The sequence below is a fragment of the Erpetoichthys calabaricus genome, chromosome 3 (assembly GCF_900747795.2).
Source record: "Erpetoichthys calabaricus chromosome 3, fErpCal1.3, whole genome shotgun sequence".
NCBI classification, from domain to species: domain Eukaryota; kingdom Metazoa; phylum Chordata; class Cladistia; order Polypteriformes; family Polypteridae; genus Erpetoichthys; species Erpetoichthys calabaricus.
The window spans coordinates 141834663-141852162 of record NC_041396.2 but is presented as its reverse complement, the minus strand read 5'-3'; the positions used below and the strand labels follow the sequence as shown (position 1 = coordinate 141852162).

Below are 17500 nucleotides of genomic sequence, written 5' to 3'. Positions count from 1 at the left end.
TCTCATAAACCGCACGCGAAGTCTTATCCACCGCGCACGAAGGAGTCACGGCCCAAAAACGAAAGAGCTCAGCTGACGTGAATGAGTAATGAAGCAACAATGCGCCCATGGCTAACGACTACCGACACAGCCACACAAATAAGAGGACTCTGCGCTGCAGCCCAGATTCAAACGGAAGAGGCTACGGAGGCCCCACGGGTTCATAAAGTACGGAAGGCGCAGGCTTCACCGCCATATTGTGAGTGGCACTACTGCGAAGTGTAGGCACAGGCGTCACCACCATATTGTGAGTGGCACCACTGCGGAGTGAAGTAAACGCGCGTCTGAAACTGCGAAAGCAAAGCAGGCACGGGTTCAAAACGAACAAGCTCGACTGACGGATATACAAAACAATGTATTTCAGGATACCCAATGCCGGGGGTAGGCGAGCGAAGCGAGCAGGGGGCGGAGCCCCCTTGTATGCCATGCTATGTACAGAATATTGGGAAGCATTATGCAGTGATCTCTTACAAATGTAGAAGCTGTAAGGAAAATCAGCAGCAATGTCAGCTAACACGTGGACGTGAACTGTGTAGTGTTATAATTCACACATGTCCTCTTGGAGGAAGCCAAATTATATGTATCACATTCAGAAAAGAATAAAACTTTCATAAGTAGGAATGCAAATGTGTTTTTGGAAACTGGATTAATCATATCCAACATGTTAAAATACTTACCATAGTAGGGTTCAAATAGTTCACTTGGAGCTGCAAAGAAGTCTTCCAACTTGAAGTCATTGGGACCCTTTAAAGTCATACCAAATCCCTTTGCATGCCACCTTCGCCTCCAAAGGACATACTCTGAAAACCCTCCTGGTCCTGCACAAACATCTGCAAAATATAGTAGTTCTGGGCTCCAATCCTTCACCAATGGCTTCTAAATAGAGAAGAAAATGTTTTTAAGAAGATGGCATGATGTACTAGTTTCAAATAACTATTTTCCTTTCATCAAGATTTTTCCAGATTGAATATGCACATTTCATAGGTTCTAAAATAAGTGCTTCATTCACCAAATAATTTAGCACTTTACAGTATTATTAAAAACTCCTAATTTTCTTTTAATGTATCTGTACAATCTCAGATCATGTACAGATTTATAGGTTTATTCCAGTACCTAAATTAATACAAAACTCTCAAAATTAACTTTATTGAAATAGTTGTTTAAAAATAAAAATACAATCCATTTACTTAACTAATTTAAAGTAACTCAAGAGTGAATAGATTAGGTTCAGTCTCTAAAACAAAAAAGATATGAACAGATTGCTAGTGTCATTAGTGCCACTGTTCTGAAATTGAGAGAACTCAATTTATACCACTTGACAGAAAAAAATAAAATCACACATTCACTTATTTTATTGTTTTTAAATTAAACAAATTGAAAAAATCCATGAATTACTGAACCTGCTTAATCCAGTTCAGGGTCATGTGCAGTACAAATGAGAAAAATACATCATAAATACTTTACTATACTCATCTTAACTTCAAAGGGCAGTTTCCTAAATGAGTGTGAATGCCATAGTATCTAGTAAAATGTTTTAGGCAAGATGGTGATATTAAGAGTGAATAATAGTGCTTAGTGATGTAAATTCTGCTTTTGCACTATAGGCATGTTTAGTGTTAATATGGTTTGTGCACTAAGCCCTTAAATTATAAATTATAACCAATAATACTCATTACATATTTTATTCATTTATTCAATTTAGTTATTTATTTAAAAATCAAGTGACAGATGATTACTAAATAAAATCAGGACAGACTGACATCAAGTGTGTGCACAAGAGAGAAGGACACGAGTCCAGTTTTCAGTGAAAAATGGCTTTATTATTGTGAAGACAAATAATCTTAAGCATTTAACCAAGCGGGAGATGTCACATCAGTACTCAAATACACAACAAGCAAGCAGTGACACTGACAGTCATCCAGCACTAGCTCCCTTCCTCAGATTAAAAGAACAGATAGCCTCCCTCATCAAGCAGACTCAGCAGCTATGTGTCAGTGGCTGGAGTAGGTGCATTCTGGAGGAGTGAAGACAGAAGCACATGGCCAGGTCATGTTCCCCGCATCAACCATTGGGAGACACTTTACCCAGTGAGCATGCGAACTTGCAGTTGACCCAGCAGCGGACAACCAATTCCTGCCTGTTTTAACACAGTTTTAGTACACAGTGAAGTTAGGGGATATCAAACACCATTAGGGGATGCCAGGGTCATGATATATAGGTAGGTTTATTCATATACTGCATAAATTTTTGCATGTTGCCGAGCTCGATATTTCTGTTTGTTGTTAAATGTTATTCTCTGCCTTAATCCATATTTTAAAAAGTGAGATTCCATACACCCTACTGCTTAGTTCACCATTCACAAAAACTGTAAAAAAAAAATATTAAGCTTAGTGACAACACTATTACATTTTTAACAAAAGGCACAGCAATATGTATGTACTGTATGTTGGTACAATGTCAGTGAAATTCTACCAGAATTAAGATTCATCTGCAGGATTGGAAGACAAACAGAATAATTACGTTATTAGATTAGTAATATAAAATTGATCCAATTTTTCAGGGTTCCCACTCTTTTTAAGGAATCATTTTCCAGGACATTTCCAGGAGCTTTTTCCGGAAATTCATGACAGGATCTGGTCATACAGTCATATACACTTTAGTCGCAGGCTTAACGCCATTTTAATTTCTCTTTGATTATGCAGGGACTTAGTGTCACCGATATGCTAAATTACATAAAGGCAACACCAATTAATGCACTGATGTATAATGGAGTTGTTTGACCTCTTTTTGTTACACACGGTTTTAAACTGCAAAACTCTTTTAAAGAAATAAATGCCTCTTGGATTGTGGAAAACTATCCAAACACTGACATATACTGAGCAATTCCATAATGTTCAGTATAGAGCTGTTGATCACACCATGAAATAGGCTACCATAGTGACTTAATTTCAGTAAAAGTTACTTGCATATTACATATTATGTCATTGTTTGTATCAAATAAATTTATGTACAATGTTTGTATTAAACAACACTGCATAAAGCCAATTTATTGCCTATATCATGTGTATGATGCCTATAACACTAATATATGCAACAATTGGCACGCGACAAAACAAAGTCAGAGTTAACTTTCAACTGGTAGCTTTACTGGGAATACAGCAGCTGTAGAATTTGCATAAGTCAACGATTATAATAAAGAACTTATCTTTGTGGGAAAAGAAGCAAAATACATCCATTTTAAATCATGATAGCCTTGCCATCAATTCCTAAGTTGAAAACTTGGTTAAACTAGAAAGAATACTAGGAACAAAGGATAAGAGCCTGAACTCCAGTATATTGGAAAAAAAAACAATCTATAAGTCACTGTAGTGAAACCTATGAAAAAGGCATCTGGTGTAGGCCTAGGTTTAGAAACAATGCTGGTGTTGCTCCTTGAGGTCTGATAAAACTGCATCCAGACCGATGACCTCTTTCTTTTTTTCAGCAACACTGTTACGATAGGCATTAGATTTTGTGAGCAGTGTAAAGTCCTGTTTTCTCTCAGCCTTCTCTGCCATTGCATCTGCTTCTTCTTGCATTGCCTCAATGCTAGTGATTATTTTCTGTCTCTTTGCTGCCACTTTTGTGATTTCAGAGCGGAGCTCTTCTCTTTGCTTGTCATTTTCAGTTTCCTTTTTCTTCTTTTTTTCATCAAAGTATTGGACATATCGCATCCTGGCATTTCTGCAATGCTGCAAGAGGGGCTTTGGCAATACTCCATCAAATGAGCCACCAGTCAAAGAATCTTGGATTAGGCGAAGAGACATCAGAGTCCTTCCTTTCAGATTTGTAACCAGCATGTCCTTATTCACAGAGTACCCTCTTTCGACCGCTGCTTGCCCATGTGACAATGTGAACAGGTCTTTCATTTATTTCCATAGAATTGCGTACTCTGCTTTGTCACCAGCAAATCTTCCCATGAATGTGTCCAGCCGACAGGAACTACTTCTATACCCTTGAAATTCCTCCTTATGGTGCTGCACCATTTCAGTGAGGAACATCTTGTACTCACTCAGGATTTGGTCACAGTCCTCTGCTGTATGCCATTTGGCATTAAGAAGCAGCTGTAAGAGCTTCTCAAACATGGAGATGGCACGCCTTTCATTGCTGATCATAGTTACTGGATCTAGGCATGCCATGTGCCTTACTGCTGCATAATTCAAAGGGCATTTGTCCAGCAGTTTCTTTGCTGTTGCGGACAGGAAGACTACACATTCTCTCCGGAATTGTTGACCCGGCAGCGGTTTTTCAAGCAGCTTCTCTGAGGCTTTCTCAGAGCTTGTTTGGTGGCAATGCCAAGATCCACCTCTTTCAGTGGCAAATGGAGTGTTTTGTCCAGTACATCAATTTTAAGCATTTGGACAGGTGTTTTGATGTTATCCAGTACCTCCCTCTTCATAAAGCATGAAATCAAACTCTTCAGAAGGGCCTGAAGGTCTTTTGACAAAAATGGCATCATGGGGGCATCAGTCTGGAAAGTCTCAAGAAAGGGTTTCAGCTGCCTTGCCACATAGGCAAAAAACTGTAATTTTGCCTCAAAAAGGGGGTCACCAACAGCCTCTCTGACCACAGTGTATGATATTGATGTTGGCATTTTACTCTTTGGGAGTTTCTTGTAATTGTCGACAAATATTTCGACATGTGGCCACATCTTAAGTGCTCTCTCTGCCACTGGCAAGTCCTCCACCCACCTGTGAGCACAGAATTTTAGAGGGAATGTTGATGTTTTGGTAATTTCAATAAAGTCATCCCGTCTGGCTTATGTGTCATGAAAAAGCTGCCAAAGGGCTCTTAGTTTGTCACCTATCTTCCATCCACTTTCCTTCTCGCCTTGTTGGAAGCTTCCATGATCTGTATGAAGACCACAGGTTCCTAGGTTTATCAAGCTTCTAATATCTGGGGCCTCCTTAGACCTGTCTTCTTCAAATAATCTCAAAAATTTTTTGTTGACAGTTGGTCCATCCATCGAGATTTGCAGGAGCTTGTTTGGATCAAGTGGAGAGAGGGAAACTTTAATGCTCTCAACAAGCTTCTCTGATTGTGTGTGCCCTAGAAACTGAGAGTCCAGATAATGCACAACTACCTTTTCTTCATTATCACTCCAGTACCGCACAAGCACATCCATCTGCTTGGTCTGTGTTATTTTGTTGAGGCATTCATCAAATGAAATGGTATAGCAGTTGGACTGTCTAATGTCTTTCACTAGCTTGTCTCTGAAATATGGTGCAAGGCCAAAACACATCAGATACGCTGCTTTTGTTGCACCACATGAGAATTTTTGGGCAATTTCACTATCTGGAAACATCAGGTGAAACAATGAACCCATATCTGAACAGGAATTGAAAGAATATTTGGAAAGGGCCACTTTAATCACCCAGCGGATCTCTGCTTCTAAAACAGCTTCACTTGAAAAATGAGCTCCGATTGTGGGTGTAGCTTGAGGTGGAGTTACAGAAGTTGATGGCTGGATCTCGCTGCTTCCTTGACTCTCTGATTCTGCTGCCTGTCTGCTAGCTTCAGAATTTTGGGGGGGTGGGAGATTGATTGATGAAATCAGTCATGTGTGGTCCTGTGCCTTGACTTGACATGACCCTCTTGTGTCCCTGTCCTTTGGCATGGCTTTTAACAGCAGAAATGCCCATGTTGCCTACATCAAAAGCTTTCTTGCATATCTTGCAGTATGCCCGATGTACATTATCTGTCACATGTCCTATCCAGTCCCTGAACTCAGGATTTATCTTCCATTCCTCCTTAAACGTACACCTCTTTGACATGATTCTGCTTTCCCTCACTTCTGTAATTAGAAATACATTCTCTAAATTAACCATTATAGGCTACTATTTTTCCTGCAACACTGCCTATTAGTGTCAAAAACATTAAATACAGTAATGTACAAAAATGTAGGCTAAATAGAAATACTGATCCAGTACAGATTTTCTGTAGGCTAACTGTGGTAAACTTAATGTGAAAGCATACCCATATAATTCCTCTAGAGGGAGCTAACGTTCTGTGGAATAATGGAAGCAAGCTAGAATAAGAAGTTGAGCCAGGAGCTGTTAAGCGTGTTCAGTTGTGCAAATAAACGGCACAAGCCAAGTAATATTTATTGTGTGGCGATTGCTCGGCTGCAAGGATATCACACAAACCTACACAAACACACAAGAACAGGCATTTAGATGTAGGCTTCAAGTAGCCTAAGCCCTATTTGTTTTAAATGAAAGCAGTAGCTCTTAGTCTAATTCTTTTATCTGTTATCGTGTTCGTGCTGTTTTAGGTTTGGTTCACTGAATTTATTTGCTTAACAGTGGGACCACGTAGGCCTACAAAATGATTTTAGATTGATTAGGCAATTTCCTCCGGGATCAATAAAGTATTCTGATTACCGTCATTAGACAATTAGCACTATGCTAACACCTAATGGGAATTGCCATTAACAGGCTAACAGAAATTAGCATCGCCAATTTACTTGACATGTTTAATATGCGACCTGTGTCCACATCAGACGGTATGAAGTAACAAAACTGTCAGCTGCACTATATGCACTGTGGTCATACTTACAGTCATGCACTCAGCAGAAATTTCAAGTGATGAACTGATGTTCTGTTGTTCTCCTGTCAGCTACTGACAAGCTAGAGCAACGAGGGTCAAAACTCAAATATAATTGCCTATACATGTCTCAGTAGGTGGAGACATTGCGCAGCAGAGGCCACGACCTAGCTCAGCTGTCATCATATCTAGCCTTACGAACAGCAAGCTGTTTCAAACAGAAAAATTAAAAAGCGAAAACAGAAATAAAATTCCAGGACAAGAAAGATTATTTCCAGGACATCTGGCCATTTCGATCAGTTTCCAGGTCATTTCAATGACTGGAAAATAACCCTCAAAATTTTCAGGTTTTCCAGGACGCGTGGGAACCCTGATTTTTGTGTGTTTTTCCAGAAACTGAGAGGTGTGCATTGTTTTCCTTTAGTTGCTTTTGGTATATTCCCCAACTCACTGCAACCCTGTCAGGCAAAATGCACGTTTGAGACTAATGAACAAATATGCTGAATGTCTTACCATGGGGGGGGGGGGGGGGGGGGGGGGAAAGAGGGCTGGGAGGCTAGCAGACCCCTAGATGTAATTAACTTTAAAACTGATGCTTATTAATTTTGGACAGCTGAAACCAATAGTCTATAGACATACACTTTATTTTTTTATGTGAGTATATACAGACTCTCCCATGCTTATATTAGGGAAGTGCAATCATGCTAACTTGTGAATACTCAAAAGATTATTAGACATATGTCTGCCCTCTTGGCCAGTCAGATAATAAAGTGGTATTTCCCTTCTCTAAACATACACAAACAGCAAAATGGGTAATGAACAGCAGAAATAAAGGTAACATAATATAACTCTCCCGACATCATGGACTGGAATATGTTTACAGCTGCCTACTGTGAACTTAACCGACTGTTATACTGAGTTCCAGTATTTATTTTTCTGATAATGTGTTCATCCCTAACATATCAGTGTACAGCTGTGTACAATAACAAAAGCTCTGGTTTAAAAAAGATGTAATATCATTAGGGGAAAAGAAAAACAGGTATTTTAGAGAAGCAGGCAGTCTAAATTCAAGACAGCATCTATGAGTACTATAATGTAGTAAAAAGGGACAAAGCTAAAAATAAAAACTACTCAGAAATAAACGTGACAGAAAAGGTGTGTGGCAAAGTCTTCAGTTAAGTACAGAAAAAAGGTTAAAATGAATGTGTCTGTTGGTGACCCCTCACTCCCAGAAAAACTAAATGAATTCTACTGCAGACATGAAGCACAAAACAAGACAAAGTATCATAAACAACCTTAGTTGTGCCATCAGCCACCCTTTATAATTCAAGAGCTAATGTGACATTACATTTCAGCATCTAATACAGCAATAAAGCATTTAAAATTTACCATGTTTTTAAATTAATAATTTTATTCCTATCCTAGTCAACATGAAAGAGTTCCAAACTGCTTCAAAGATGCCCACTATAATATCCTAAGTATGCTTCCTCAATGACTACAGATCTATCATCTTGACACCTACGATAATGAAAGCTTCCTTCCTAATGTGCACTTGGATTTGTACAAGCATTGACATAGGGAAAAGAGATCAGCAAAGGACGCAAGGTCTCTGTTACCGCCTGACATTCTTCAAAACCTAAAATCATTAATAAAATGCATGGGTCCTTTTTCTTGAGTAAGTCCTGAATTTAATATAATTACTGTATATCTTCCAAACTTGAGAGGTTTACTTACTTTGGCAGCAACATTCATGTTTCTGGTGACTCCTATGAAGTAAGTATATGGCTGGGGTCGTGAGGTTGCTGGAAAGGGGTGTGTGGCACTCCCAATATCTTTGCAAAAGGACAAAGGTCCAAGTCTTTAGAGTCCTGGTGCTTACTGTTTTTCTGTATCGTTGCGAGACATGTACACTATCCAGCGACCTGAGATGAAGACTAGACTTCTTCAGTACTTTGTCTATTCAGAGAATCCTTGGGTACCGCTGGTTTGACTTTGTGTCGAATGAGTGGTTGCTCATGGAGTCCTGAATGAGGCACATTACCTGCATTGTGAAGGAGCGTCAGTTACGGCACTATATCCATGTGCTGTGATTCCCCAAGGGTGATCTGGCTTGCAGAATCCTAATTTTTTGAGACTCAAGCAACTGGACCAGGCCAAGGGGACGCTCACATAAAACCTGGCTGCGGCATATAGATTGTCATTTCTGGAGGGTGGGACTGGACGGCATGTCTGCCTGGGGGGTTGTGCCAACCACAATCCTGAGCAGTTTCGTTGTGTGGTGGGTGCAGTAATGTGCTGTACAAGTGCATGATCCTCAACCTGACCTTCCAAGCTTTCTGAGAAACTGGTAGAGATACGTAACATTTACAATTTGTGGTATTAGCTACTGCATTTTATTCCTGACAAGAAGCAGATGATAAAGTTGAAGGAATACTGTGCCCTGCAGGTTTATGTCTTCTCACCTCAACTGCAATCACTGTGCATGAACAACTATATTTCACCTCAGGATTCTGAAAGAATGATCCGATTTACTGATGACCCCACTTTTGTGGGCAACGTCACAAATTTGGATTAGTCTATGCACAAAATGAGGTAACAAAAACTGTTTATATTGAACAGCCTTATTAATATGGAATTTAATGTCTAAAAAAATTAATGGTGGATTGTAAGCAATGCAAAATATCACTTTCAGATTAATGGCCAGGTTGCAAAGGGAGCAGAGTATTTCAAGTTACTCAGCATTCCCATTTCAAGCACACAGTCATAGGGGGGCAATACATATGTTATGGTCAAGAAACCTCACCACAGGCTGTTCTTTCAAAAAATTTTTAATAAGTTTAGGATGTGACATGAAAGCAATGATGTCTTCTTACAGGTAAGTCTAAGTGTTTTGACCTTATCAATCATGGTTTGGAATAACAATCTCTCTGCTGCTGACAGGAAGCAACTAGGGAGAGTGGTGAGCACCACTTCTACAATCATCAGTCACTACCCCCTCACTGTGGATTCAAAAGCTTTGCATATAGAGAGCCACTTTGATCTTTTCCAGCCTGTCCCAAACCACTCTCCTTCTTCGTTCTCCTTCCATCTGCTATAAAACTTGAATCAATAATAACCAGAATGATTGTAATAGTACTTATCTACAAGAGTCATCTATGCTTATCTCATTATTATGTGTAATGACTGTTGTATTTAACTACAGTGTTGCCTATCAATTTAAGTGCTTGCATTTATGGGATGAAAGTGTGATTTCTGAGAGGAGTAGGTTTCCTAATGAAATAAGCAAGTTTGATGGAAAGATAAAGATGAAATAAATGACAATGAATTAATGAGTGTTGTTAATTTTTAATATAATCCCTTTCACAGTACACACTGTCGCTGATCAGTGCATTTTACTGCAATCTACTGGTTCATAAGTAAGGTTCCTAGGTTTCTAAATAGTTATTACTTTATTTATTTTTAAAAAGTGTGATGGTGGATATATACAGTTTACCTTACAGAGGGAATTTCATGTCCATGCATGACTTAGAAGCAAACATGCAGATTCACACCAAGAATAAATAAATCAAGCTAAGAACAGCATCAAGATTGATCATCTTGCAGGAAGTTGAACAATGCAAAATGACATTATAATAAATTTTATTCTCTTCACATCACAGTAACTTACAGCAGAGAAATTCACTTAGGAGCTGAATAATTATTAAATGTTCATACTTGCAAAATGCCACTTGAGAAGCACAGTATGAAATAAATGAACAGAAGTCATTTTTTACCAACTCCATCACAAAAACAGGGAAGGGATCACCCATATTTAAAAAGGATTTACTTTTCTTTTACTTTAGCAGAGTACAAAGGCAAATAAGAAAGAGTATGACCTGAAAGTTTGATGAATGGCATGAAAATGAGGAATGCAAATATTGCAGACAGAACAATGAACAAAAGAACCAACATATAGGAATTCTGTTCTGACAGTTACTTTTTATTTAGAGGGTTCAAAAATAGTCTGTTTATAAAAAGACGTTTCCATTGATTCTGATCTTCTCAAAAAGCAAAATAAATAGCTCAATAGTGTGTTTCTGAGATTTAATTTTAAATGTCAACCAAAAACACAATAAATCAATATGCACCAATATGTGCAATTATTAAAAGTAAAAAAAAAAATACAAAAAATTACTTATTAACCATTAAATTTTCAAAAGGCAAAAATAACTTAAACGCAAATAAAATCAATGACTTATTTTGCTATAACAAATTAGGGTAATCTTAATACATTATTTGTTACCTTACATGTAGTACAAAGCAATACAATTCAACAAACTACTTTATGAAGTATTTTGTCTGAAGACATGCTTAATAAGATTTCAGTCAGTTTCAGCTACCGCCTGGTGTCCAACACAAGCACTCCCAACCATTTCCAAGTGAATAGCAACAAATAGGGGAGTCATAGTGGCACAGTAGGTAGCACTGCTACATCATTAATCTGAGTATCGTAGGTTTGAATCACACGCATAGTTACTATTAACATTAAAATGTTCTTCCAATTCCTAAATGAACTTTTCTGCAGGTACTATAGTTTTCTCCCACATAAAAAAGAAGTGCATTCTAATTTAGTTACTGATTACAAATTGTTCCCATATGGGAACATGTGTGACTTAACCTCGGTTGGTTCCTGCCCATTTCCCAATGGTGCCATCTGTGAACTGGATCAAGCAGGTTAGAGAATGTTATATATTTTGTAAACAGAAATTTGTAATAACAATATTAAGAAATGATTAAAGATTAGTGTGCTAAATCTTTACCAATGCATTTTTAAATGTACACATAAGGTGGTTTACTGAAGCATATTCTTACCCCAGATGCATCCTTTGGGTTAGTAAACATGAAGTCAAATACATAATCAATGTTGGCCATCTTCATTGCTGCCCTGGAGAAAGATGTTTAATACAATGTATTACATTAACTTACTTCTAGTTTCCTCCACTCTCACAGCAAATAAATGTATCATTACATGCAGTTAAACAAAATAAGGTTTAAAATGCCTAGAAAATAACCCATCATACCAACATTGCATATTTCAATTTCCTTTTTGCACTTATGATCAAAACAAACTAGCTTTGACATGGATGAATAAGCAGCAGACTTTATGTCCTTTGTCACAGTTATCAAACATTTTGATCGGTAACTGGCTATAATTCCCAGAATTCTAAGTTTGTTTTCTAGTCATGCTATCTCAGGTGACACTCTTAGTGATTCTTCAGCCATTACAGTGCATGTCTCAGAATTTATGTGGCAGTACACACAGATATGCAGTGAGGCCTAACATAGGTACGCAGCTAGATAGGTAGATGTTTAGCAGAGGACTGGTAGAATCTGCTGCTTCTGATTTCTAGCATCATAAGTATGCCTCACAGCCATGCCATTTCAAAGAGTGCAACTGCTGGGAGAGGTAGGGAATACTCTGACAATGTCATCAGTATGCCTTTTACAACTCTATAAAAGGTACAATGTTACTATGAAAAACTCAATCATGATTAAGAATAAGGTCAACATACTATTCTTGCCTGTAGTTCACTTTAGTTTCAATTACTTGTGTTTTGCAAGTTTGCAGTGTTTTTCTGTGTAAGAAGTAATAAATTACTATTCATTTTTATTATATTTCCATTAACAGAGCAAATTTGACTTCTATACAAAATTTGGTTATGAATTCTGCAATTATTTTCATACAATATGCTAACTTTTGTGTTTTGTTTTATGAATTGCATCAAGATAACACAGTAATTATAAGAACTGCTCTTCTTGTTTGTTTGTCAACATGCACGCTTATACTTCTTGATAAACAAGAAAGTAGAGTGAAAGTAGTTGTGGCTTAGGTCACAATAAAAGTAATACTTGTTTATATTTCCTTATGTATGTGTTATTACTATATATGAATAAATAATGCTTTACATTTATATAGTGCTTTCTCACTACTCAAAGTGGCTTTCATAGAGAGTCTGGAGCCACTTCAACCACAACTAATGTGTAGTATCCACCTGGATGATGCAACAGCAGCCACCACACATTAGCTATTAGGTGGTAAAGTGATGAGAGAGAGAGAGCACCAATTAGAAACAGGGGATGATTAGGGGGACAGAATGACTAGGCCATGGAGGGCAATTTAGCACGGACATTGGGATACAACCTGCTCTTTAGAAAGGATGGCCAGGGATCTTTCATGGCCACAGAGAATCAGGACCTCAGTTTTACATCTCTTCCGAAGGACGGCAACATTTTTACAAGCACGGTGTTCCCGTCACTGCACTGGGGCATTGGGATCAACACATAGACCACAGGGTAAACAACCCCAGCTGACATTACCAACACTTCCAAATACTTGCTTAACTTCAGATGGATGACCTGTTCTGAAGTGCATGTATAGATGAAACTTGACTGCTTATTATTCTGAATACATCCCTGATAATTGTGGAGTGATGGACACTGGGCTCTCTAAAGGAATATGACTATAACTTTAATAAAATTATTTACACAAAATTAGTAATTATTTGTATTAAGGAAAACATTTCAGTGCAATATAAAAGGAATACTTATTAATGAATGAGAAATTAAAACCTTTCATTAAAATTAAAAAAAAAAAAAAAAAGGAAATGGGTTTCAAACGGAAAAGTAACACATGGGAAAGTCTGACAAACCAATACCCTGAACATTTCAATCAGATTTGACTGGTAGACACATAGTTCAATGTGACCGTGTATATACAAGATAAAAAAGTTAACAACATTTACAAAAATACAAACTACTACATATATTAAATACATCAGAAAAATATATTTAAAAGGTACTTTTATTGGCAACATTCACTAAATTTACATTTTTTTCCCCAAACAGACAGACAGACAGACAGATTATTAATCCCAAGGGGAAATTCACATACTCCAGCAGCAGCATGCTTATTAAAGTAAAAAACAACAAGTAAGGAAGCCTAGCAGATGATCATAAACTAGTCTCCCTCTCTCTCTCTCTCCTTCTCTCTCTAATAACACACCAAACATTTCCTTCAGATCCAGATTACTATTCTCTATTTGCATTGTGAAACATTTTTCCAAAATCCTTTCTTACAAAGGCGCTTCATTTACTACAAAAATTATCATTTCACTTCATAGCCTGCTTCATTCTTGCTATATCATTTTAAATGGGCAGAGACTTGGGCTTGGATTTAGCCATTCTAAAACAAAGGCCATATCACATTACACAGCTTTTCCAGCAGTTTTTAATAGTCTTAATTTACATAAGCATAGTCTACATTTACATAAGTTTAGCAAGTCACAGAGTGCTTTTTGCATGGACACTTGTTCTGGGAGACAGCATGTTATCATCTGTTAGGAAAAGGGGCAAGCTTCTTTTTCCTTTGGAAATGTAAAACTGTGATAGGAAAGTCATTAGGCAGTCATCTAATTTGACATACCCTACGATTTTTTTTTCATGTAATACTGTAAGACATGCTCAGCAGAGGAGTTCAGCAACTGCAGTCATCAAGTCCGACTTAACCTCCAGCTAGAAGTTGTGTAATGTGACATCGGCTTTAGATGATGATGATGACTCAACCACTCTGCATCAATCTCTGCTTTTTTCCTTTTTTGATTAGTTAATCTAGCACTCCATTATTTTATAACATGCTTATGCTTGCCTTGTTGAGGAAGATAATGAACTGGTTTACTTGTTTACGCACATGAGCTCATTTATTTTTGCTATAGTATACATTAGTTGCTTTGAATAATGCATGTCATGTACAGAGCCAGACACTAAGAAACACTGAGTGCAATTAGGATGAAAACAAGGACTGTTTAATGGAAATTTTTAATTTAAAGAATTATCACAAAATTCACAACTTTGATTTGTTTGCAATTAACTATAATGACAGATAAAGTATGTGATAATGGATGATGCACTGAATTCATGTTGCATATAAAATATTTTATGTTAATATCGCCTTGTTTCTGCTTTCACAAGGGGGCTTCGCTCGCCTACCCCCGGCGTTTTGAACCCGTGCCCGCTGGGCATCCACGTGTCAGGATGATGCACGTTTAATACGGAACGTTTGCCCATGTCACTCTGGGGTCCCCCACTGTTAATACAGAGCTTTGTCCATACTATTACGCGGTGCATTGTGGACTACTGCGGACCCCGTAGTGTTTCCCATTTCAGTTTGTATCTTGGTCAGTTGAGCTCATGTTTTTGAAGCTTTTGAATTCCGGTCTTCATTATCTGTAACCTGCTGTCCATGTGTGTGGCCCCCTCATTCAACCTGTTTATGACGTTTTACTTTGCTTTCTACTCTGTCTTTAATTTGTGACCTCGCTTTATTCTGCTTTTGTTTCAATGACACCTGGTCCGTGGTGATTATATTTTCCCTTTTTCGAGTACTAATTTTCACTTGTTTGCGATACTGTGATGTTTATCGTACTGTTAATAATGCATCAGTGTAATGTGATTTACCTATGCTGTATAGTTTGGACGTGTGAGGATGATGTATGTTTAATACGGAGCGTTCGACCGTGTCACTCTGGGCCTCCCCACTGTTAATACGAAGCTCTTTCCGAAATATTATGCGGTGCATTGTGGAGCACTGCAGACTTTGTAGTGTTTCCTGTTTCACTTCGTATCTCGTTTAGTCGAGCTCTTTCTTTTTGGAGCAGTGCGTGCCTGGTCTGCGGCATTTCAGACGCACGTTGTAGGTGCCCGCGTTCATTAATTATATCTAGGCAGGCGCGTGTTTGTATCTCGGTCACTCGAGCTGTGTCGTGTTGAACCCGTGCCTGCCTTGCCTACACAGTTTGAGACGCGCGTTGTAGGCGTCCAAGTTCATTAGATCTGTCCACGCGGGCTCGGTGTCGAAGCTGTGTTAGTTGTTGAGCTGTTTGGTTTTGGAGCTGAGACAGTTTTGCTTCCGCGGTTTCAGACGCGTGTCCGTACCATCTCGGGTTTTATGTATGAACCTTTGTGGACTCCGTAGTGTGTCACGTTTCACTCTGGGGCGGTGCGTTGACTCCTCTTGTTTTACTATGTCTCCTCCTGCGCTTTCACCACGCATTAGTGCCACTCACAATACGCCGGCGACGCCTGTACCTTCCGTATTATGTCGGTTTTTACCATGCTGTGTAGGCGCCTTTGCCTTTTGTACTCTACCGTGCCTTCCGACGCGCGATGTTGGCGCCCACACCTTCCGGGTCCGCCTCCGCTGTATGGTGTGGACGTTTAACTGTCGTTGTTTCTGCCTTTATATTCTGTATCTCGGTGTGCATGTGTTTCGTGCCTAGGTTTTTTTTTGAAGCTGTTGCATTCCAGTTTTCATCATCTGTAACCCGCTCTGCATGTGTTCGTCCCCGTTGTTTAATCCCTTTATGAAGTTTTACTTTGTTTCCTACTCTGTTTTATTTCTGACCTCGCTTTATCCTGCTTGCGGCATTGGGGAGGGGGGCTTTGTTTTGTAACCTGCTCTCCATGTGTTTGTCCCTGTTCTTTAACCTCTTTATGACGTTTTTCTTTGGTCTCTCCCGTTTTGCTCTAGTCCGGGGGGGGGGGGGGGGGGGGTTTGGGGGGGGCTTTGTGTGGCGCCTGCACACATGCGCAGTCTCTCCCGTTTCACTTGGGTTTTTGTGTGGCGCTTGCGAACTATGTCTTTTGCGTCCACGGGCAGGTCCCTGCGTCCATATCCGGTTTACCATTCTCGTTTAGTAATATGGATTTCAGTCCTACCCCTTTGCCTTAAACTGATTTTTAGTTTGTGAACATTTAACTTAAACAACAGACACAACAAAAAAAAATCAAAACTGCACATTAAAATAACATCTTTTTTAAAACTGTGACCGCTATTGGCAAATGAGAAGATTTAAAAGCAAAAACTACCAGTGTTAGGGTTGTGAAGTCCAGTACCGAAAAAAAGAACATTTAGAACAGTACAGTACCACCATTTTGGTACCAGAAGTGCCAGTACTTTTGAAAGACCTTGTGCTCAGTTCTTCCACTTTATGATGCACTGTAGACTTTGCAGGGGACTAACCTTCCCTTTCACACACTAGAGCAGTGTTTCGTTAACTATAGGTCATGAATATTTTGCATGTTAAATGTAGAAATCCCAGCCTCCTTCTTTGATGACCCAGTAAAATGCTAGAAAGTCTCAAGTAAATCTGGATGGAAGCCTTGTAGATTGAAAAGTGGTTTATGTAAATATGGCAGAACTTATAAAATAAGGTAAAGAATACATATGTATAGACACACATGTTAAAGTACAGTAATTATTATTAACCTTGCAACAGTACACCAATACAAAATTTATATCCCATGGAAACATCTCTGTGCTAGAGCAGTCAATTTGTTTTTTTTTTTGTAATTCATCAAAGGCTGTACCCATTGCAAGCCTGCTGTATCTCTAAAACTGCTTCAGATATATACAGTAATCCCTCCTCCATCGCGGGGGTTGCGTTCCAGAGCCACCCGCGAAATAAGAAAATCCGCGAAGTAGAAACCATATGTTTATATAGTTATTTTTATATTGTCATGCTTGGGTCACAGATTTGCGCAGAAACACAGGAGGTTGTAGAGAGACAGGAACGTTATTCAAACACTGCAAACAAACATTTGTCTCTTTTTCAAAAGTTTAAACTATGCTCCATGACAAGACAGAGATGACAGTTCCGTCTCACAATTAAAAGAATGCAAACATATCTTCCTCTTCAAAGGAGTGCGTGTCAGGAGCACAGGCTGTCACAGAGATAGAGAGAAAAGCAAACAAATCAATAGGGCTGCTTTTAAGTATGCGAAGCACCGCGGCACAAAGCTGTTGAAGGCGGCAGCTCACACCCCCTCCGTCAGGAGCAGA

At 38.8% G+C, this 17500-nt stretch overlaps 1 protein-coding gene across 1 annotated transcript in view; it reads right to left on the bottom strand.

Annotated features, from left to right (window-relative positions):
• cmtr1 (cap methyltransferase 1) overlaps nucleotides 1-17500 on the bottom strand; it is a 161819-nt gene that overhangs the window by 115167 nt on the left and 29152 nt on the right. Inside the window, 2 exon segments of the mRNA XM_028791957.2 lie at nucleotides 717-915; nucleotides 11476-11548. Of these exon segments, the coding sequence (XP_028647790.1) occupies nucleotides 717-915; nucleotides 11476-11548 (272 nt within the window).